General features: G+C 37.4%; 1 protein-coding gene across 14 annotated transcripts in view; it reads right to left on the reverse strand.

Annotated features, from left to right (window-relative positions):
• The window catches only part of LOC105472791 (uncharacterized), a 611,252-nt gene that overhangs the window by 566,404 nt on the left and 20,516 nt on the right, over window positions 1–24,332 (reverse strand). For all 14 annotated transcript variants that reach the window (XR_011622749.1, XR_011622747.1, XR_011622745.1 and 11 more), the window contains exon 2: window positions 733–942. Coding sequence is in view for 3 of the 14 variants with exons in the window: in XM_071095544.1 (XP_070951645.1) it covers window positions 733–942 (210 nt within the window). In the remaining 11 variants the exon portion in view is untranslated. The remainder of the gene's footprint in view (window positions 1–732; window positions 943–24,332) is intronic.

Raw genomic sequence — 24,332 nt, forward strand, 5'->3', positions numbered from 1 at the left:
AGATCTCTGACATGCCCTGGAGATATTTTCCTCACTGTCTTGGCAATTAATATTTGACTCCTAGTTACATATGCAAATTTTTGCAGCCAGTGTGAATTTCTCCTCAGAAAATAAATTTTTCATTTGTCTTGCATCTTCAGGCTGCAAATTTTCCAAACTTTTATGATCTGCTTCCCTTTTAAATAAAAGTTCCAATTCTAAACAATATATTTGTAAATACATAAAACTGAATGCTTTTAATGGCACCCAAGTCAACTCTTGAATGCTTTGTTGCTTAGAAATTTCTTCTCCCAGATACCCTAAATCATCTTTCTCAGGTTCAAAATTCCACAAATCTCTAGGGCAAGGACAACATGCCACCAGTCTCTGCTAAAACATAGCAAGAGTCACCTTTATTCCAGTTCTCAACAAGTTCCTCATCTCCATCTAAAACCACCTCATCCTGGACTTAACTGTTCATGTCACTATCAGCATTTTGGTCAAAGCTATTCAACAAGTCCCTGGAAAGTTCCAAACTTTCTTACATCTTACTGTCTTCTTCTGAGCCCTCCAAACTGTTCCAACCTCTGCCTCTTACCCAGTTCCAAAGCTGCTTCCACATTTCTGGGTGTCTTCACAGCAGCACCCCGCTACCCGATAACGATATCTATATTAGTCAGGGTTCTCTAAAGGGACAGAACTAATAGGATAGATGTATATATGAAGAGGAGTTTATTAGGGTAATTGACTCACATGATCACAAGGTGAAGTCCCACAACAGGCCGCAAGCTGAGGAGCCAGGAAGCCAGTCCAAGTCTCAAAACCTCAAAAGTAGAGAAGCCAATGGTGGAGCCTTCAGTCTGTGGCCGAAGACCCGAGAGCTCCTGGCAAATCGCTGGTATATATGTCCAAGAGTCCAAAAGCCGAAGAACATGGAGTCTGATGTTCAAGGGCAGGAAGCACCTGCATGGGACAAAGATGGAGGCCAGAAGACTTAGCTAGTCTAGCCCTTCCACATTCTTCTGCCTGCTTTTGTTCTGGCCCTGCTGGCAGCTGATTGGATTATGCCCACCCAATTGAGGGTGGGTCTGCCTCTCCCAGTCCACTGACTCAAGTGTTAATCTCCTTTGGCAACCCCCTCAGAGACATACCCAGGAACAATACCTTGCATTCTTCAGTCCAATCAAGTTGACATTCAATATTAGCCATCACAGAACTCCGTGTGAAGAAGAGGAAAGGATTGGAGTGATACATATACAAGCCAAAAAATGCAAAGGATTCCTGGTCATTGCCAGAAGCTAGGAAAGAGGCAAGAAATAGATTCTTCCTAAGCACCCTCAGGAGTCAACCCTGCCGACACCTTGATCTCAGACTTCTGACCTTCAGAACTATGAGACAGTAAATATCTATTGTTTAAGTCACCCAGTTTGTGCTACTTTGTTGCAGTAGCCCTAGGAAACTAACACTCCAGCTCTGATTGATTCAAGAAACAAAATATTTAGGGGTACTAATATTGAATTAATAGCTTGCTCAATTATTAAAATGAGGAATAAGACTGTTACCAACATGAAAGTTAAGTTCCAATCTGCATAGAAATAAGTGCTGTTCCTTGTAGTCCTGTTCCAGCTGAATGTCATGATTTAGGAAGATCAAAACTGTTTCTTCTCTATAAAATATATTTTTCCACATCATAAAACTTACCTATTCTATTGTTAAGGAATAAACATTCCTAGCAACTTATTTGATTTCATATAATAGTGAAACACCCAGTAGAAGGAAGAATGCATTTTATCATAGCTGCATGATCAACTTTTTAAATTGAATTTATAATATGACCAGTTTGTTACTAGGAAAAAAAAAAAAGTAAAAACATGCTGATCAATTATCAGATCTCCCTGCTGCTTCAGTCACTTCAGTCTCTTCAGTGTACTCAAGCATGCATATGAAAAAGAGAGAGAGAGAGAGAGAGAATAAACACACATTCCTAACTCTAAGATATATACGATAGAACGTAAGTTGATTTTTTAAAATTGTAGAAATGTGGATGATATTGATTCTCCAATATATTCTGAACTACCTCTCACAACCTGCTTTTTTACTACGAACTTACAGCAAAATTATAAAAAGATGTCTGTGGATTCTCTAAAGGCTGCAGAATCGTGTGATAATTGCTCATTTCTCTTTCCCTACAGGCTCTCTGGGACTGGGTCCTTAGGTATAGTAGTGCAATAACTACCATTCCTTGAAGACTTACTATGTGCCAGTCTCAGTGCTAAGATTTTAATCACTGGCATATTAAACAGCAAATACAAGAGGTTTGATTGGCATAGGCGCCCATTGTGTTTTACGTACCAGAAGCTACTTTAAACAACACAATTGATACCAGATTAAATTTTTTTGATATCCCAATATGTTTTTAAAATGGTGAAGAATACCAGACAGTTTGTTATTCCAAGGTAGTGTTTGTTTTGCTTTGCAGACATATCCTGACTTTTAGTACAACAACTTTGAGGCTTGGAATCCTCCTTTCACCACTGAACTCATTTTGCAACATGCAATTGCCAATAGCTGGCAGTCGTATAGTTTTGAATTGATATTCAAAAATATTTGTCAATTTTGTCCAAGAACTGTTAAATATAAGAAATATGTTTACTCATTTTTCCTTTATCCAGAAGAATTTGAAGAATTTCTAATGTAGTGACTTAAGAGGAAATTAAGTCCAAATCACATTTTTGTTTTCTATTTTTTAATATTTGGAATTGCTCACTTATGTTATTCTTCAGATTCATTTCTTTACTCTGAAACTGACACAAATTCTAAGAAACAATGTATCTTACACTTCACTTCATAAATCCAATATCAATATACGGCAATAAAAACATTCACCTCTGTTAATTTGGTCATGAGCAAATTATATCTGTTGGAACTACATAAATATTGATGACCAGATTTGGGTATAAGTTTGGCTTAAATTATATATAGTCATAAAATCTGTTTTAGTAATTTCTTTCTATATGACTTTATTGGCATTCTCTGAGTTTAACTGCCTTCCACTGCCTGTTTGTTTCATCTGTATTAATATTGTTGTTACAATTGGACTAATGGCTTCACAGGTAAGTTATCGGAAGTACTAATGGAATTCAGACATTTGTAGAATGTTTTCTACTTCAAACAATGACTGTATATAATTGTATTCAGGTCTCAAAGAACCCTGTCTCTACTTGACCAGGGAAAAATTGAGAAAGGTTGAATTATTGCAATGGTCACAAAATCAACAACTGATAGAATTGGAACAATTATATGCTTTTTGTAACACATTCTACTTCTGCTGTATTCTCTGTTACTCACACCCAGGATATCCATAAAATCTAACTATTGCTTTTCATAGCATTTATTTTTTTAAAAAGTCTTGGGAGGGAAATAGACCTTAATATCACCCCTTTCTTCTAGCAGGTAAGATGTTCTTTTACAAACAGAGAAGACAGAGGCCCATAGAAATTATGATTTCTCATAAATTAATATGTGATGAAATGTAAATTATATTAAAGTTTTCCTTCTTCTGGCTATATTATGCACTATCATTTTAGCCAAAATTTCTTTTTGTTTAATGTTTACCAGTGAAAGACTAAAATGCTGTTCATATTGGAGAAAAATAAAATTTACCCCACAAAAGACATTATTTCAAAAGTAAAAATTATACATGGCATTTTATGTTATTTTCACTAGCAGGCAATCTACAGGAAATTATTAAACCATGAGCCAAACTGAAGTATCAACTTCCTGTTGTCAGGACAACAAAAACATTATGGAAACAAATTCTTGGTTTGGAAATTTTTATGGCATGAGTGTTCATGACTATAAACCAAAGGTTTTAAGATAAGAAGACTAACTTGTTTCTCAACATCAAATAAAATCACCTTATTACATGTATTTCTCTTCTCTGAGTTTTTTCTGTGCTTTGTGAAGCCTCCTCAAGCCATTGTCACCTTAAAAATGGATCACAGCTATATAGGGAAAAAATTAAAAGTCAAATTGCCATTTATCTTAAATATTGCATGATAATTGACATCTTGGTTTGTCTCATATGATGAGTTGTATGACTCTTGGAATATAGTAACCTTTCTGAATGACTCTAAATAAATTTGGAACAAAAGTCAGTAAAGAAAAAAGTGGGAGTCATACTTTTTGTCGTTATCATATCAAACAAACACAAATGCTTTTAACCATACCTAAAAAAGTTGAGTTTCCCAGATTTAAGGAAACTGCACAATCTGAAAACACAGTCACAAGACTATTCTCACTTCAGGTACCAGCTGCCTTTGAATGTCCCCAGGACCACCCTTATTTCAGACTAGCTCGTAACAAATTCAGGGGTTACCACAGCCATCTTGGGTTCAAAATTTCACTAGAAAGACTTACAGGACTCACTGAAAATAATTATACTCACAATTGCATTAATCAGAGGTCTAGGATACAAATTAGGACCAGCCAAAGGAAGAAGCACATAGCCCAACTCCACAGCACCCCCGTGGGATTGGGGAATGGGCAGCAAGAAAAAACTATATAAACCTGGACTTAATTCTGCCTCCTGGCCAGTGACTAGTAAAGTCTAGTAAAGATTAGTCAACTCTGCCTTCTTCCAGCATCCAGGCAACTGTGGCAAGCTAACTTATGATTGGTTAAAATTTCAAATCCTTCATAGTTCCTGACACTAGTTACTGCCAGTAAAGCTCACGAACTTATAACTCTAAATATTTTGTACCTACATTTGTTTATGTGCATATGTATTTTGTGCACTTTTATTTTCTCTATTTCTTTATTCATTTCTTATCAGATTTTCTGCTCGCCACCACTCTAATAAAATAACCCTTTCGAAGGTCTCCAATGGCTTCCAAATTGCCAAATCTAGCAATCTTTTTTCAGTCTCATCCTGCTTGCCCTTGCCAAGTTATTAATATGTTCCCCATTTCTGTAAGACCAACACTTACTCTTTCTCCTTCTTCTCAGCCCACACAATGTGAAGGCAAAGGGGACAAAGATCTTTGGGATAATCACTTCCAATTAATAAATAGTAAATATATGTAACATACAAAATATGCCTACATTATCGGTAAAGCTTCCAGTCAACAGGGGGCTATTAGTTAACTTTTAGGGGAGTCGAAAGTTATGTGTGGGTTTTTGACCGTGAGGGGGTGCCGCTAACCCCACCTTATTCGGGGTCAACTGATTTTATCCCAGAATCCCCTTCCATATGTGGTCTGGATTTGAGTTAGGTAAAAGAGAAGCTTTCTTTTTATTTTGGAGGACTGCGGTGGGAGGCCAGGGTGAGAGAAAGTCTCAGGGTGTTCCCTGGGCTCTAGTTTCAGCTCATCTTTCTACTGTTTTCATCAACCAATGGCAGCCCCAAGCCAACCACCAAGCTCTAGCAAGGTGATAGCTTCAACAGACCTCTCTTCAAGCACTGCCTTATTTAAGTCCCAATTCAGTGGCCAAGGATGCACATCTTCTGGAACTTTTCTGCAATCTCTGACCTGGCCATCCACAACAGGCTGTCATGGTTAGTGACTTTTGCTGAATATCACTTTCCTGTTCCCGATCTTCACATGCCCAGATCTTTCCACATGACTGTAATCTTTAATTTCCATAAACATTTTTTCTACTCATAATATTTCTTGTGCTTTTAAAAGACTGAACACTAAGGGATAGATGTGTGAAATTTCTATGATTGTTTTTAGCAAATACACCAAAACTTCACATTCTATTTCTACAAGCGTGGTGCTCCTCTCAGCAGTCCTCATGATGAAAGGCGGGGACTGACTCAAAATATGTATGCCTTTCAAAACTCTAAAAATAAAGCATGTCATCAGGCTGTGACAGGGATAAACATATAATGAGCACATATAGAATCCCAAGAGTTACCTTCACTGGTCACACATGTAGCCTTCTGCTATGGACTGAACTGTGCCCCATTCTAATCAATGTGTTGAAGCCCAAACCTAGTATGACCCTACAAAGAGACACTGTCTTTAGAAAGCGATGGAAGTTTATTTAGGTCATAAGTGCGGGGTCCTATTCTAATAGGACTGTGGAGATTTATAAAAAGGAAAAGTTCTCTCTCTCTCTCCCTCTCAATCTCTTCCCCTCTCTCTCTCAAGCAGTATCCTAATGTATAAAATAATTTTTTTTTTTTTCTTTTTGAGACGGAGTCTCACTCTGTCTCCCAGGCTGGACTGCAGTGGTGCGATCTCGGCTCACTGCAAGCTCCACCTCCCGGGTTCATGCCATTCTCCTGCCTCAGCCTCCCCAGTAGCTGGAAGTACAGGTGCCCACCACCACACCCCGCTAATTTTTTGTATTTTTAGTAGAGACGGGGTTTCACCGTGTTAGCCAGGATGGTCTCGATCTCCTGACCTCGTGATCCGCCCGCCTCGGCCTCCCAAAGTGCTGGGATTACAGGCATGAGCCACCGCACCCGGCCCATATAAATGCTAGATTGTTACTGACATTAAATAAGCAGACAATATCACAGGACACTTCATCATCTGACCTTGCTTGTCTTTCTCTAACTACATTTCTCCCAGCTCCACTTCTCCGGTCATAAAGAATCATGCTTTCCTTTCTTTCAAACATGCTTTACATAGGCTATTTTCTCTGTCTGGAATTCACTCCTGCTGCATTTCCCATGTCTTACTTGAGTTAAAAAGTTAACTAAAGCATTTTCCAAAGGATTCCTTGACCTGGAAAGATTGAGTCTTGTTCTTCCTTTACTTTCTGACTTATTATGGATAACCTCTCTAAGTAGATTCTCTAATTTTTAACAGCACATTATTTTCTTGTTTACTAGTGCCCTTTCCAATTTATTTATTATTTGTAGCAAATTAGAGAAATAATCTGTAAACATTAAAAGAGTAGGGGCCATATATGTCTTATTCACTCTTTTTTGGAATTCAGTTTCTGACACAATGAAGGTACATCTTAAGTTGACTAAAGGAATGACAAAATACAGTACTGAATGAACGAAGAATTAAATCATTAATAACTATGGTATCAATTTCCCTCCACATTGCCTTGAAATCAGCCTTTATTAGTTAATCTTGCACACTAGAAAGCTGGAAGGCAGATACTGTATCTAGCCAATTATTTTATTACTAATTCCAACAGGAATTCATACTCACAGATGCTGTGCTGCTGTTAGAATAGCTGTTCATTATCTCTCAAATCATTTATTTTCTCAACTCTTTCTTTCCCTTTGTTCTCATTTTTTCTTCCACAATTGACTAGTTTTCATTCATCATGGATTAGAGTCAACCACATCTTTCCCATAAAACCTACACTCAATAGTTCAAACTCCAGGGACTTTTCCCTAAATTCCTATTTTTCCCAGCTTTGACACTTGACAATACTCTGTCTTTTAACCTTTTGGGAAGCTATTGTCTTGCACTGTCATCAACATTTAAACATGTGCATAACTTGTTATCTCAATTAAATTGTAATTTTTAAAGGAAAGTCATATAGCATATGACTACTTCTTTTATATTCTCAACAATGTTGAGAATAGTGCAATAAATGTAATAAACATCTTCATTGAATGAATGAATAAACATATCATTTATTGAATCACATTTTTATATTTAATCTTCCAGGAAAATAATTACATTACTTCACCTTGCCAAAACTTCTTGAAAACGACATATGTAACTTTAAGTCACATTTTTCAACAAATAAAGTCCTAATTATTCTGAATGAATTATAAGAATTAACTCAATTACCAAGATGATCAAGCTAGCATCAACGATGTGACCAATACACTGTGAGAATTGGACTCATTGTATACTGGGCTTTTCACTTGGGTGTTTAAGAGGAGAAAACAGGAAAGAAACATAGACAATCAAGCGCTTGCAGTGGAGAAATTGGTGTTCAGTGTTTTGGACAGGCTTTAGGTCCTCTGGGTTGTATCCAAGCAACACAGCCTCAGAGCTAGATCACAGAATCAAGACACCAGAATTCTACTGCTGTGTCCAACATTTAGTGCAATCAGATGGAATGCAATATTGAAATATGAAGTGTAATGTTTTAGTTAAATCAGTGTTCAAGTTGGCAATTTATTATATGCAGCCTGTTCAGAATTGAAAAATTTGCTATTGTCTAGACTGTGCTTCAGACAATGAGCCACAAATCCCAATGTAGAGGCTGTTCTGTGGTTGCATAACTTGAATAAGTTTCTCACCTCAAAGTCATTGACAAAAAAATACTAGAATAACGAATCCTTAGTAAAGTCAGATCTCATCAAATAGAACATATTTATAGTCATATACTGTGATAGATGGCCATATTCAAAGCATTTGATATTAAAAGTCTAAAATCAATCTTGCTATGTACAGGAAATTGTCAAGCTAATTTGACACTATTACACAGCATTTGTTAAGTATGCACCAAGTCTAGAATGTTCAATTAGACAAACTTACAATACCTAAGCAAAGTTATGTTAGTCTAGATAAGTCATACTTGTTTATTGAAGAATTCTAATTGGAATTGAAGATTTCCAGACAGCAAGGTTTATTCTAAAAATAATTTATAATCCTAACTGCAAATGTCATATGTCAATAAGATTGTGCAAAAAGCCCTAAATTTTTCATCCTTAGAAAGCAGACAATCATCGAGACATGATAATGCCACCAAAAAAGATTACTCTAGGCAGTTCTTGAAGTACGTTTTGTTTTTAATAAATTTAAAAAGATAGTTTCCACATAAAGGATATATTCAAATCATTGCAATAATAAAAGCTAAGAAGTGCCATGGAATTAATAAGACCTTGCCCATATAAGTAAGGAGCCAATTGGCAATAACATTGTCTAATGGAGGGGGAGACCACTGGAACTCTCCTTGCCCCGCCAAGAAAGTTAGAAAGTTAGACCAACAATAATTTGGTCAGGGCAAAAAGCTCAAATTGCATAATCTGTGAAACAAAAAAGAAGACTGTATGCCATTAGTTAATTTCCTCAAACTATACCAATAAGTTCTACTGAGGTTTAATGACAGACAGATTGGGTGAGATTATCTCAAAACTCTTTTCCAACTTTAAATTTTATGATTCTGTGACTGTCTAGTATATTTAAATCTGAATATAGATCAGGCAGAAATAAAACAAATAAAATTCTCTCCATAATGCTGGATATATTTATTTGATTTTTTTCAGAAGCTCAAAAAAGGGAAAATTTATCTTCATTGAACTTTCTTTTTATGTCTTTTCAGCACTGGAACAGTTAGTACAGAGTTTCCTTCCAAGCAGCATTTTTCAATGACTCTTAAAAAATAAAAGGGAGGAATAAAAGACTATCTGATAAGAAACAACTTCCTGATGTGCAATGCCATGAGAAAAAATTATTTTCAAGTCTTAAATGTCTAAATATATCAATTATTAAAATATGAACTATGAGTCCTCATTCACAAAAAATAATTTTATCCTGTTCACTTAAGATAAAAAGAGTTGTACTTGAACTCTCTTTGGTCATTTTTAATGGGATTAGATTCTATAACTGTATTACTGAGAGGAAAATATAATATTAAACTGTCTAAGATTTGTGGCCATGTGTTACTGATCAAAAATTTATGAGATCACTTGAAGGTAATCATTTCAAAGTTTATCTCATGCTGAACAAAGTCACTTATTTATTTACTTATTTATTTATTTATTTATTTATTACCTAACCAGTTTTTCAGAAAGAGCATGAGATTTGGAAAGATAAGTTCTGAGTTCACACATAGGCTTTGACTTTTACAAGTAATGCATCTTGGGCAAATTACTAATTTGGCTACAGATAACTTTTTGTGTTTGAGAATTGCTAAGATATTTACATTATGCAATTATATAATTGCTTTGTAATCTGTAAAGATATATTAAAAGTGTCAATAAGTAATATGGGAGGAATAGCTGGCTGTCCATCAAAATCTCCTTCCCATTTTTTTTGTATACTGTTGTGGTTCCTTAAAGGAGCTAGGGTCCATTTCCAAAACCACCTTGCAGCTAGCTGTGGCCTTGTGACTAGTTACTATCAACAGAATAAGTAATTGTGTATGCCACTTTATGATCAAGGTAATCACATCATTCATTCATCCTCTATACTCGCTGTCTCTTTCCATAAAATAAATAAAAATGGTTATAGCCCCATGGGATGACAGAAGATGGGAGAAACTTAGGTTTCTGCATTATGAATATGGAAAATAAATCTGCTCATGGATCAGGAATAACCACCTTGGACTGTTACTATGATGGTGAAAATAGTCTCTTGTGTTGACCCATTATTTATTTTGCATGTATATTTTATCAAACCTTAGTATACTCTTACTGGTAGAGAAACCAATACCTTAAAGTGAAGTGTTTCTATTTAGCAAACCACTAAAATATAGGACATGGGAATAACAGTTGGGCAGTGTGATGGTTAATACTGAGTGTCAACTTGATTGGATTGAAGATGCAAAGTATTGATCCTGGGTGTGTTTGTGAGGGTGTTGACAAAGGAGATTAACAATTGAGTCAGTGTGCTGGGAAAGGCAGACCCACCCTTAATCTGGATGAGCACAGTCTAATCAGCTGCCAATGCGGCTAGAATAAAAAGCAGGCAGAAGAACGTGAAAAGACTAGACTGGCTTAACCTCCCAGCCTACATCTTTCTCCTGTACTGGATGCTTCCTGCCCTTGAACATCAGACTGTAAGATCTTCAGTTTTGGGACTCGACTGGCTTCCTTGCTCCTCAGCTTGCAGATGGCCTTTTATGGGAGCTTGTGATCATGTGAGTTAATACTCTTTAATAAACTCACATTTATTTATACACCTATCCTATTAATTCTGTCCCTCTAGAGAGCACTGACTAATACAGATTTTGGTACCAGGAGTGGTTCTAGAGGAAGAGAATATTAAGGATGGAGTTCTTTCATTGATTTCGGGATTTCTGGAGTTGGCTGTTTCATGTGATTAGACCCAAAAATGCTAAGGACTCTGCTTCTAATAGTATGGAGAACACTGATAGTCCTTGACATGAACTGTGTAGATGCATTTGACACTCCTGAATCACTGTTCATGAGAGGCAAGGAGTTTAGTGACTAGTTAATATCAACAGAATAAGTAATTGTGTATGCCACTTTATGATCAAGGTAATAACATCATTCATCCTCCATACTCACTGTCTCTTTCCACAAAATAAATACCTTTGACCATATGTGGAGAACCAAAGGACATTATGAAGTTGGTTGGTTGCTTCTAAGTTCACTGGACAAAGTGATGAAAGAAAATTATGAACTCAGGAATTCTAACTCCCAGTTACAGAGACAGATACCGAGCCACAAATGTCCTAAGATTGCCCTGAGTGAGTCTTATCTCCTGTAGAGAAAAAACTAAAGTTGTGGAAAATCAGACAGAGGCTCTTATCGTGCGAGCAACTGACCTGCAACAAAGGTGTATGCACAGCCTTGCCAGGTGTCTACTGTTAAAGTTAGGGCATTGATTGGAACAAAAAATGAGACCCTGCAACTTGGAATGGGGATCAGTGGGAGGACCCTGATGAAGCTGGGGACACTGAGATTGTAAACTCTGATGAACCTTTTTTGCCAGAAGAAACAGCTTTCCCATCCCCAGTAGTGGCAACATCCCCTCCCCGACCCAAACTGCCATCAGCCTTTCCATCTTTGTCTGAGGAGATAAACTCTGTGCTTCCTGAGGCAACAGTAATGGCCTCCCCTGAGGCAGTTTCCAGGCAAGGTAATGTTGATTCTCCTCAGTACTCACCCTTAACACCCCTGTTTGCTTCTAGACCTATAAGTAGACTAAACTCCCAGCAGGCCACTAGAGATGAGGTTCAGAGTGTGACCCATGAAGAGGTGCACTACATTCAAAAAGAACTACTTGAGTTTTCTGATTTATATAAGCAGAAATCTGTAGAACAGATATGGGAATGGATATTAAGAGTGTGAGATAATAGTGGAAGGAACATAGAGTTGGATCAGGCTGAATTTATTGATTCGGGCCCCGTAAGTAGGGATTCTGCATTTAATATTGCTGCTCGGGGAGGTAAAAAAAAAAAGTTCTAATAGTTTATTTGCTTGGTTAACTGAAATATGGATTAAAAGATGGCCCACTGTGAGCAAGCTGGAAATGCCTGATTTCCTCCCTTGGTTTAATGTAGAAGAAAGAATCCAAAGCCTTAGGGAGATTGGAAAGATGGAGTGGATTAGTCACTTCAGACCTACTCATCTCATCTGGGAGAGAGTCCGGAAGATATACCCTTGACTAATGTTTTGTGAAATAGATTTGTGAGAGCAGCACCTGCATCTTTGAGGAGCTCTGTAGGGACTGCTCTTCTCTGTATGCCAGATCTAACAGTGAGAACCGTAGTCACTCAACTACGAAATGTAAATACAATGCGAATAATTGGATCCCGAGGTGGCAGGGGCCAAGTGGCAACACTCAGCCATCAAAGGCAAGGTGGGCATAGCTACTGTAACGGACATCAGAGGCAAAGCATCAATCAGAATAGTTTGACTTGTATAGAACTCTGGCATTGGCTAATTAATCACAGTGTTTCTAGAGGCGAAATTGATAGGAAGCCTACTCCATTCCTACTTAATTTATATAAGAAAACATCCAGATCTAGTGGACAAAAGACTAATCTGAATTATAGAAACACAGAATCATGGCTCCTCAATCAATTTCCAGACTTGACCCGTTTAAAGACCTAGAATCCCTTGAATGAAGAGCGGGCTGGATCCCCTCGAGGAAGGACCCTGCTACACTACTGACAATTTATGCAGTTATCCTTTCTCCCTTCCCTTCCCACAGATACCTCTGGCCTTTTACCAGGGTAAAAGTGCATTGACGAAAGGAAAATGATCAGACATTTCAGGGACTACTAGATACTGGCTCTGAGCTGACACCGATTCCAGGGAACCCAAAACATCATTGTGGTCCTCCAGTTGAAGTAGGGACTTATAGGGGTCAGGTAATTAATGGAGTTTTAGCCCAGGTTCAATTTACAGTGGGTCCAGTGTGTTCCCAGACTTATCGTGTGGTCATTTCCCCAGTGCCAGAAAGCATAATTGGCATAGATATACTTAGCAGCTGGCAGAACCCCCACACTGGTTCTCTGACTGGTAGGGTGAAGGCTATTATGGTGGGAAACGCCAAATGGAAGAAAGACAACAGAGCTGCCTCTACCTAGAAACATAGTAAATCAAAAACAATATCGCATCCCTGGAGGGATCGCAGAGATTAGTACCACCACCAAGGAACTGAAAGATGCAGGGATAGTAATTCCCACCACGTCCCCATTCAACTCTCCCATTTGGCCTGTGCAGAAGATAGATGGATCTTGGAGAATGACAGTGGATTATCATAAGCTTAACCAAGTAGTGACTCCAATTGCAGCTACTGTACCAGATGTGGTTTCATCACTTGAGCATATTAACCATCTTCTGGTACCTGGTGTGTAGCAATTGATTTAGCAAATGCCTTTTTCTCCATTCCTGTCCATAAGGCCCACCAGAAGCAATTTGCCTTTAGCTGGCAAAGCCAGCAACATACTTTTATTATCCTACCTCAGGGGTATATCAACTCTCCAGCTTTGTGTCACCATTTTGTTGGCAGAGACGTTGACCAATTCTCCCTGGGGTCCAGAACAGGAAAAGGCTCTGCAACAGGTCCAGGTTGCTGCACAAGCTGTTCTGCCACTTGAGCCATATGACCCAGCAGATCCAATGTTGCTTGAGGTGTCAGTGGCAGATAGGGATGCTGTTTGGATCCTCTGGCAGGCCTCCATAGGTGAATCACAGTGGAGGCCTCTAGGATTTTGGAGCAAGGCCCTGCCATCTTCTGCTGACAACTGCTCTACTTTTGAGAGAGCTTTTTGGTCTGTTATTGGACTTTGGTGGAAACCGAATGTTTGACTATGGATCATCAAGTCACCATGCAACCTAAACTGCCTATCATGAACTGGGTGTTTTCTGACCCATCCAGCCATAAAGTGTGTCATCCACAGCAGCATTCCGTCATCAAATAGAAATGGTATATACATGATCGGGCTTGAGCAGGTCCTGAAGGCAAAGTAAGTTACCCGAGGAAGTGGAGCAAATGCCCATGGTCTCCACTCCTGACACTCTGCCTTCTCTCCCTGCACCTGCACTGAGGCCTCATGGGGAGCTCCCTATGATCAGTTGACAGAGGAAGAGAAGACTAGGGCCTGGTTCACAGATAGTTCTGCACAACACACAGGCACCATCCGAAAGTGGACAGCTGTGGCACTGTAGCCCCTCTCAAGGACATCCCTGAAGGACAGTGGTGAAGGGAAATCTTCCCAGTGGGCAGAACTTCAACCAGCGCACCTGGCCGTGCACTTTGCATGGAAGGAGAAATGACCAGATGTGCGACTGTATACTGATATATGAGCTGTAGCCAATCGTTTGGCTGGATGGTCAGGGACTTGGAAGAAGCATGATTGGAAAATTGGTGACAAAGAAATTTGGGGACGAGGTATGTGGATGTACCTCTCTGAGTGGTCAAAAACTGTGAAGATATTTGTATCCTATGTGAGTGCTCACCAACGGGTGACCTCAGCAGAGGAGGATTTTAATAATCAGTGCTGGATAGGATGACCCATTCTGTGGACACCACTCAGCCTCTTTCCTCAGCCACCTCTGTCATCACCCAAAGGGACCATGAACAAAGTGGCCATGGTGGCAGGGGTGGAGGTTACATATGGGCTCAGCAACATGGACTTCCACTCACCAAGGGTGACCCGGCTACAGCCACTGCTGAGTTCCCAATTTGCCAGCAGCAGAGACCAAAACTGAATCCTCAATATGGCACCATTCCTCGGGATGATCACCCAGCTACCTGGTGGCAGATTCATATCGGACCTCTTCCATCTTGGAAAGGGCAGAGGTTTGTCCTCACTGGAATAGACACTTACTCCGGATATAGGTTTGCCTATCCTGCACTCAAAGCTTCTGCCAAGACTCCCATCCATGAACTCACAGAATGCCTTATCCACTATCATGGTATTCCACATAGCATTGCCTCTGACCAAGGCAATCATTTTATGGCTAAATAATCGTAGGCAGTAGGCTCATGCTCATGAAATTCACTGGTCTTACCATGTTCCCCATCATACTGAAGCAGCTAGATTGATAGAATGGTGAAATGGCCTTTCAATGTCGCAATCACAAAGCCAACTAGGTGACAATACTTTGCAGGGCTGGGGCAAAGTTCTTCATAAGGCTGCGTATTCTCTGAATCAGTGTCCAATATATAGTACCATGTTTGAGCATGTTTACGCTTGTACTAAGAAAATACCATCATTTCATTTCCTTTTTCATGTACCATAAGATTTATTGACTTCATATCAGAACTTAAGTGTTGTTAACTTTATGTAATAGCATTTGGATTGGGGATTGGTGCATTTCCAGTTGTAAGAAGGATAGCTGTATTATGTTAGATAAAATTATGACCTTATTGTTTATTTGAAGATTATGTATGATCTCAGGAGATTTGTATGGGTTCAAGATGACTTGTGATGGTTAATACTGAGGGTCAGCTTGATTGGATTGAAAGATGCAAAATGCTGGTCCTGGGTGTGTGTGCGAGGGTGTTGCCAAAGGAGATTAACATTTGAGTCAGTGGACTGGGAAAGGCAGACACACCCTTAACTCGGTGGACACCATCTAATCAGCAGGCAGAAAAAGGTGAAAAAGAGAGACCAGCCTGGGCTCCCAGCCTACGTCTTTCTCCAGGGCTGGATACTTCCTGCCCTCAAACATCGGACTCCAAGTTCTTCAGCTTTGGGACTCAGACTGGCTTCCTTGCTCCTCAGCTTGCAGACAGCCTATTATGGAACCTTGTGATTGTGTGTTAATACTTATTTAATAAACTCCTCTTATCCTGTCAGCTCTGTCCCTCTAGAGAACTCTGACTAATACAGGCAGTGAGAAGTAGCTGATGCAGGCTGGGAAATTGGGGACCTATGCTATGCAGTATCAAAGTATTTCGCTAAACTGTTGCCGGAGATAAGTTAGAAGGCCAAAGACATACAATTGTGATTCTAGGGAAATTGTTGGAAGGATCCAAAATATTAGTGTGTGTTGGCTACACAGACTGCGATTAGCAAAGTATTTCAGGAAAAAGATTAGCTCATATATGACTGACCAACTGGTAGCAGGGCTGGAAACAGAGAACTCTTGAAGCCCACATAGCATTTGCTCTCCAGAGACTGTTAAGACTTTAAAAAAAAAAAAAAAGAATTTAGCCATGTGATAAAGGTCAAGTTAAGGCATTGTTTTCTGACACAAGTTTATTGTTTTAAATGGTTTTTATTTAGTGGCCACTAAATTTGAAGAAATAGCCATGAGGGAAAGACAGCAAAATTATAAGGCAGACATAAGAAATAAGTCTAGGAAAAAAATTGAGGGTATGACTCCAGTCTTAATAAACTAACTAGAAGCAAATATTCCTGAAAATTTTGAAAGTGCTGTGCTAACAAAGAATGCATGAGTCTAGGTTGTAAAATCCACAGACTAATGGGCAAGCTTTAATACTTAGACTCTCAAAATTGAATGAATAAGTAGTCAGCTATGAAAGCTGATCAGTTCTCAAAGAGGCAGAATCTCTGACATCCACTGCAAATAATGATGTCATGAAGGATTGAACAAGAATAAACAATCTAGAGGTATACTCGGGGCCATGAAGAACAAAGGCTAGAGAATTTCTCTATAAAAAGAATGCCTAATCCATAATATATTATAGGGATATTTTAATGCTTGCTCAGCAGAATATGGCAAAGGAGTAGTGACTACTATGAGATTTTTAACATATATTCTACCCTTCTACCACCATATTTGGTATGGAGGAAGGCAGGGGCAAAGAACTTGTCATTTTGGTTAGCAGGTCACTGGACAGATAGAAGTCACATCTGGTCCATGGAAGCAAATGTAAAACTCCCAGAGACCATGCATTTTGAGCTGATGCAGTTCCTTAATCAGAATCTGGAATCTTCCCCTTAGCGATGGGATAGGTGTGGTTTTCAAGTGGGAAGAAAGGTGCAATTTTCCCACCTAAAGAACTAAGAGTGAATTTGGCGGTCAGAAAAATGGACAGTAGAAGTAGCAATGTCTCCACTAACCTTGCTAGTCACTTGTAGCTGGGAAGCAGCTACCCAGTTAAGAAGTGCATTTGTTTACCCTGCTTGCATTCAGATGTGGTCATGTGATTAGTTGTCAACAAAGTTAGGTGAACAGAAATGACGTGAGCCACTTCCAGGCAAAGGATGTAATTAACTGGTTTGCCTTTGTCCATTCCACTTCCCCTTGTACTTGTGGATGCCAATATGATGAAAAGTACAGCCCCAATCCAGAACACTGGGACCCTGAGTCACCCATGGAAAAGAGTCACCTTGAATTGTGTGGGCTAGAAATAAACTTTCATTGCCTTTGAAGCATTTAGATCATTTTGTGTCTATTTGTTACCACAGTTTAGTATGATCTTCCACATTATAGTTATATTATTTAGAGATAATATTTATTCAGGGAAAAGCACAATGTTAATAAAATCATTTTAAGTGTTCTTGTAAGAAGAAAAATGTGTATATGGAATAAACTGCAATATATGATGCATATCTAAGGCATTTTTGCATTTGAAACCGGAGGTGAAAACTCCTTTCATGTAACTTGGCTAGTTTTTGTTATTTAATATTAACAGACTATGCACATATATATGTATATGCATATATATGCATACAAATATATATATGTGTATAATGTGTTTAAAAAATGAATCTTCTAATATAAATGAAGAAAAACATAAAAGTAGATATCTTATTTATAATGTAATATGTGAATTTCAGCTTTACATTTTGATTGAGTTTTATTTGCTCTGACAAAAATTGAGCAGCCATCAGATATGTCATGGGGAAAATAAACAAAGCTATGACTTATATAACTCATGCCTTGAAAATCAAGTAAAAGAAGCCACAGTGCAGTTTTAGGAGAAGAAATGAGTCAGGAATCAAAAGTTCTAAACTCTGGTTTAGCAACTACTTGCTAGCCATGGATTGGTTCTCAGACATCAATATTTCCCTATTCCCATTTAGAGAGATAGAAAGCTAAAATGTACATTTCTCAGACTCCCTCACAGCTATGTATTTGGACATAAGATTCTGCCAAGCACAAAATCATAATGAGAAGGAAGTCACCTTCCTGTGATTATTGGACAAATGTTTTCAGTGTTCTAACTTCATGTTCTACTCTCTAGTCACCAACTTTGTACAGTAGCAGAAACATGTTCCTGAATAGTATGAACTTCTGCTCTTCCAGACATCCCTACAATTTTTGAAGTGCCTAATTCCCTGAATTAAGTTTCATTCTATTTGAAGCATCTAAAGCGGCTCTTTTTTCCTGTACTGAACATTAAGTTACTCACTAATAATGAATGATTAATAAACTCTTTGAGCTCCACTGATCATAGATAAATATTAATAGGTACTATTTCAACTGAGAAAGAGTTGAGGACTGTGGCCAAGTTTATAGTTTCCAAAACATTAAAAAGAAAAAAAAAGAAGAAAATTTATACAAAAATCAGAAAATGAAGAAAGGAAAACCCATAAAATAAAATGGCAGAATGACAAGGGCAATTAATATTAAAATAAAGTAGAATGGCCTGATTGTATTTATTTAAATAAAAGAATAAGAAAGTACATCTTTCTCTCTTTTCCTTTAGAAACCCCACTAAAACAAGAAATGTGTTCAAAGTGGAAGTTTAGAAGAGTATAAACCTGGAAAAATGAAAATAATGAGAGGGGTTTCTAAATAAGAGATGTCAACAAATATGTGGAAGTCATAAAGTGTAAAGAAGCAAGTAAACAAATGAAGCAAGAAGAAATAATCACATCTTCCAATATCAGTGCTACAGAGCCAGTGCAAGTTTCTCTGCCTAGTGGAATGTCTGAAGCACAGGGCTCACAGTTGGCAAGAAAGGAAGAGAAAAAGACTGAGAAGTGAGGTTAAAACAGATTTTTAGCACATGTTCTGTAAATATGTTTGAGTACACTTTGCTTGTTCTCTGTATCTTCCAGAATGTTTAAAATAGTACAACATTTTTTAAATTTAATGCCAAACATTGGAGAAAGGAGAGAGAAAATGGTAAATATATGAACCATATAGTCCACATCAGGAATTAACAACTATTTTGCACTTTCCTAAAGTAAATAATCCAGAATTACAGGGGTTTACATATAAGAAAGGAGACACTGAATCTGGACTTGAGGGAGATTCACTTTTCTGGCAGTTTCTGAGTTGTTTACTATGTGTAAGTTTTATATCCTTGGGGATGGAGTTGGTGAATGCCTTCAAATGCAACAACAAATCAAGAGTTGGAAGATACATATTTTTTAAAGACAGAGTTCCTATAATTTATAATTTTACGAACGGCTCAATCTTCCTTCTTAGCATGTTTAGTTCTGATGGATCTATTTGTTATTCCTGTACATTCCTATCCTGTGCCTCTAGGCATTTTGGTATCAATAAGCAGGTATAGCTCCTGCTGTGACACTCAGAGAAGAAATAAGCTTAGGACAAATTACTAACAAATTTTTACTAATACCAACTGGCAACTGTGACATAGGCTTTACCATATATTTCATTATGGCTTTAACACTTGCAGACAAAACCCTTTTACATAGTTAATCATGTTTCACACATAAAATTCATGTCTTTTATGTAAACATTGGGAAACTTAGGCACTAATTTTTAGAAGCAATTGTTACACAAAGAGCCGAAACACTTCAGCAATGTAAAGAACCCCGAAAATCCATTCCTCCATAAGAGCTGACAGAACACTAGAATTGTTCAAAATCAACATTTTTATAACTCTGGAAATTAACCAAAGACTTGCAATAACTAGTAGATGGAAAAAAACAAAACAAAAACTAATCTCAGTAAGAAGAGTAAGGTTTGTGGTATTTCTAATTTCCCCTATTTCCACCCCTGCTCCTCTGCACCTTGGCGACAGCCTTGAAAACCAGCAGCCTTACAACCATGGTAGCTGTAAGAATCAGCAGTCTAACAGCCACTGAAGGAAGAATGGGTTTGGAGCTCCAAAAACCAGATCTTGAGAGAACTGTTATTTTTTGACGTGTCTGGCACCATTCATAGGGGGCTCATCTTTACATGAAGTCAGAGCTTATTCACGAGGAAAATCCCTTCATCAGGTCATTTATCAAATTTCACAGGCAATTATATATTATTTCAGCTGCCTGAGGTGTTAATATTATTTGGGGTAAACAAGAGTCTGGCCAAAAAACTTAACAAGAAAACTTGGAGACAATATGTCCACTGAACTGTGAAAAGCTCTGTTACATTCTTGGGAAGCTGAAGACCATATACATGTAAAGGGCTGTACAACACTCAGAAAAGAACTGAGAAAGTTCTAACCTCTCATTTCTACTTAATTTTGATACTTTGTCCAAATAGGAAGTAATGGCTGAAGCACAAATGTAAACTCTCAGAGCATTAAAGACATGCCCAACACACAAACAGAGCGCCTCAGGAGAGTTTAGGGGACTAGTTGGCTCAAAAACTCCAAGGAAATGAATCATTAGCTGATCACTAAGTTAAATAAGCAGTGACTTCAGTGATTGCACATGACCAAGAATACAGACTTTAGAGAATTATTTCATGAAAAACATGAAACAAACAAATAGCAACAACAAAAACAAAACTAGGGACAGGAGGAGATCTGATTACCAAAGCTAACACATGATGTAATTTTAAATATCCAGTTTTTAACAAGTAATTATAAGACATCCAAAGAAACAGGAATGTATTATCATACATGAGAAAAAAAGCAGTCAATAGCAACTTTTCCTGAGGAAGCCCAGATGTTGGATTTATTAGACACATACAGTAGCTATTCCAAATGTGCTCAAATAACTAAGAAAATCTTGTGGAAAGAATGAAAATAAGGTTAGAAAAATTCCTCATCCAATATCAATAAAGAGAGAGAAATTATTTTTTAAAAAGAATCAATAGAAATTCTGAAGTTGACAAATATTTCTTATTTTTTTTTTAACAACAGGGGCTTTACAGCATATATAAGTTATCAAAAGGAGAACCAATAACCTTGAAAACATGTCCATTGAGATTATCCTGTCTGAGGAACAGAAAAAAAAATTATAAGATCTCTGGGATTGGAGTTTCAGGAGGAAAGCATAAGTAGAAATAGATAGAAAAAAATTGAAAAAATACAGGCAAAAACTTTCAAACTTTGATTTAGAAAACACTAATTTACACATCCAAGAAGATCAACAACTTCCAAGTAGGATTAACTCAAAGAGATCCAAGTGTAGACACATTATAATCAGAGTGACAAAAGCTGAAAACAAAGGGTATTGAAAGCAGCAAGAAAAAAAGAGTCTTATAAGATACAAAGGAATCTCATTAAAATTAACAGGTTACTTTCAACAGAAATCATGGAGGTTATAAGGCAGTAAAACAACATATTCAAAGTGCTTAAAGCAAAAGAATGTCAACCAAGAATAGAATATCCAGCAAAACTAACCTTCAAAAGTTGAGGAGAGATTAAGATATCCCCAGGCCAAAAAAAATAAAAAATAAAAATAAAAGGAAATTTGTCACTAACAGACCTACACTGCAATAAATACTGAAGGAACTCCTTCAGAATCAAATGAAAAGAAGTTAGACTAATTGAAATCCACGTGAACATTTTTTCAGGCCTGGAAATAGGCACCTGAAAAGGCTTTACCTGGCAGGCCTCACAGGGAAATCTACTCTCCCTACACCAAACTTGACATACAGACAATGCACTGAAGTCTCTGGTGACAGTTGCAGCCAAGAACTCAGGCCCCTCTGGCTGGTCATGCTCTTATGTACATTTTCATTCATAGCCAAAGGACCTCTATTGGGAAGTCTCCTTATTGGGAAGCCTCAGCTGAGACATTCCTCAAGCACCTCTATATTTTTATAAGGGGTCCTCAAAGATTTTTCCACTCTGACTCAGTAATTACGACTCCTTGAATTTGAGCCCTTACACTTCCACTTTCCCTAGCCCCAGGTCATAAAATGACAGAAGTCCCTTGTTCAAGTATCTCTTAGCAGTTACATATTTTCTCCACATGTATTGCTACATTTGATCCTCACACACTGCCATTCCATGGGGGAAATGGGAACATTGAGGGAGCCAGCACGCCAGCACTCTTTGCTATTTAGCTTCTTACTGATACTGTCACAGTAAGTGAAAAACAGCTCAATTATTATTTGTAGTTTAGTTTATTGTCTTAATTAGCATGAACACCCAGCAGCTCAACTTTCTTCAAAAGAATAAAGAGCACTAGCTTGTGCAGTGGTTCATGCCTGTAATCCTAGCACCTTGAGAGGCCGAGGCAGGTGGATCATGAGTCAAGAGTTCAAGACCAGCCTGGCCAATATGGTGAAACCTCATCTCTAATAAAAATACAAAAATTAGTCGGGCGTGGTGGTGTGCACCTGTAGTCTCCGCTGCTCAGGAGGCTGAGGCAGGAGAATTGCTTGAACCTGGGAGATGGATGTTGCAGTGAGCTGAGATTGCACCATTGCACTTCAGCCTGGGTGACAGAATGAGACCCCGTCTCAAAAGAAAAAAAAAAAAAAAAAAAAAGGAGCACTAGTAAAAGTAACTACATCGATAAATATAACAGATGTAATAAATGTATTTTTTTGTTTCTAACACTTTCCCTGATTTAAAAGGTGAATGCATAAAGCAATAATCATGAATATGTGTTCTTTGGCCTTAATGTATAAAGGTGTAATTCATATGAAAACTATAGCAAGAAGAATTGTAAGGGAACAAAGCTATATTAGAGTAAAATTTTTGTATACCACTGGAAGTTGGTATGCATTAATTTAAAATACATTGTTGACATTAAAATTGACAATAATTTAAAATACATTGTCTTAGTTAAGATGTAAATTTTACGCCCAGGACAACCATTAAGAAAATAATGCAAAATAATATAACAAAAGTAACAAAATGAATTAAAATAGTGCAATACAAATATATAGTTAACACAAACAAGGCAGTAATTGAGTAATGAAGAAACAAAAAACATTATATATATATGTTTAAATATATATTTATATACATATATATATCCCAAGACCAAAAAAATAAATTAATTAAAAAAGAAATACATCACTAATAGACCTGTACTACATGAAATACTGAAGCAAGTCCTTCAGAACCAAATGAAAGGAAACTAGTCAACAACTCAAATCCACATGAACATAAGGAGTCCAGCTCCAGGCCAAAATCGTATGTGATTTTTGAGGCCTGAAAATAGGCAACTGCATATATATATGACAAATCCAACAGGCCCCAAATAAATCCAAAATAGTCACCTACATATATATATATATGTGTGTGTATATATATATACACATGTATATATATACATATATGGCAGATATAAATCCAACCATATCTATATTGCATTAAACAAAAGTATACTAAACACTCCAATTGGCAGAGATTGGCAGAATGAATTAGAAATATGATCCAACTATATCTTGTCTGTAAGAAATACACTCAAGATTCAAAAATAGGTAGGTGGAAAGTTAAAAAGATGGAAAAATTATATCATAAAAATAGCACTCAAAAGACAACTGAAATGGTGATACTAATATCAAGCAAAATAGACTTTAAGAAAAATATTATTAGAAAAAAAGAGAACTATGTTTTATAATGATAAAAGGGTCAATCCTTCAGGAAGACATAACAATTATAAACATATATGCATCTAACAACAGAGTCCCAAAATACATGGAGCCAAAATTGACAATACTACAGGGAGACATAGCCACGTCAACAAGAATAATGGGACACTTCTATAGCCTCAGCTGCAATAATGAATAAAAATAAACTAAGAAGAATTTCAACAGGGAATTAAAGGAGAAGATTTAACAAACCTATAAGCCAACTAGAGCTAACAGATTTTTATGGAACACTCTATACACAACAGAAGAATCCACAGTCTTCTAAAGTACACAGGTAATATTCTCTAAGATAAACTGTATATTACTTCATTAAAACCACAAAAAATTAAAAAGGTTGAAAACATACAAAATATATTCTTCAACACCAAAGGAATTAAATTATAAAGGGAAAACAAAAGGAATTTTGGGAATTTACAAATATGTAGAAATTAAACAACATGCTCCTAGTCAATGAGTCAAAGAAGACATAAGGAAAATTAGAAAATACTTTGAGATAAAATATTTATAGGATTCTATTACATTTCCACACATCGTGACAGTACATGGATCA

Source organism: Macaca nemestrina, chromosome 4 (assembly GCF_043159975.1).
Source record: "Macaca nemestrina isolate mMacNem1 chromosome 4, mMacNem.hap1, whole genome shotgun sequence".
Lineage (NCBI taxonomy): Eukaryota > Metazoa > Chordata > Mammalia > Primates > Cercopithecidae > Macaca > Macaca nemestrina.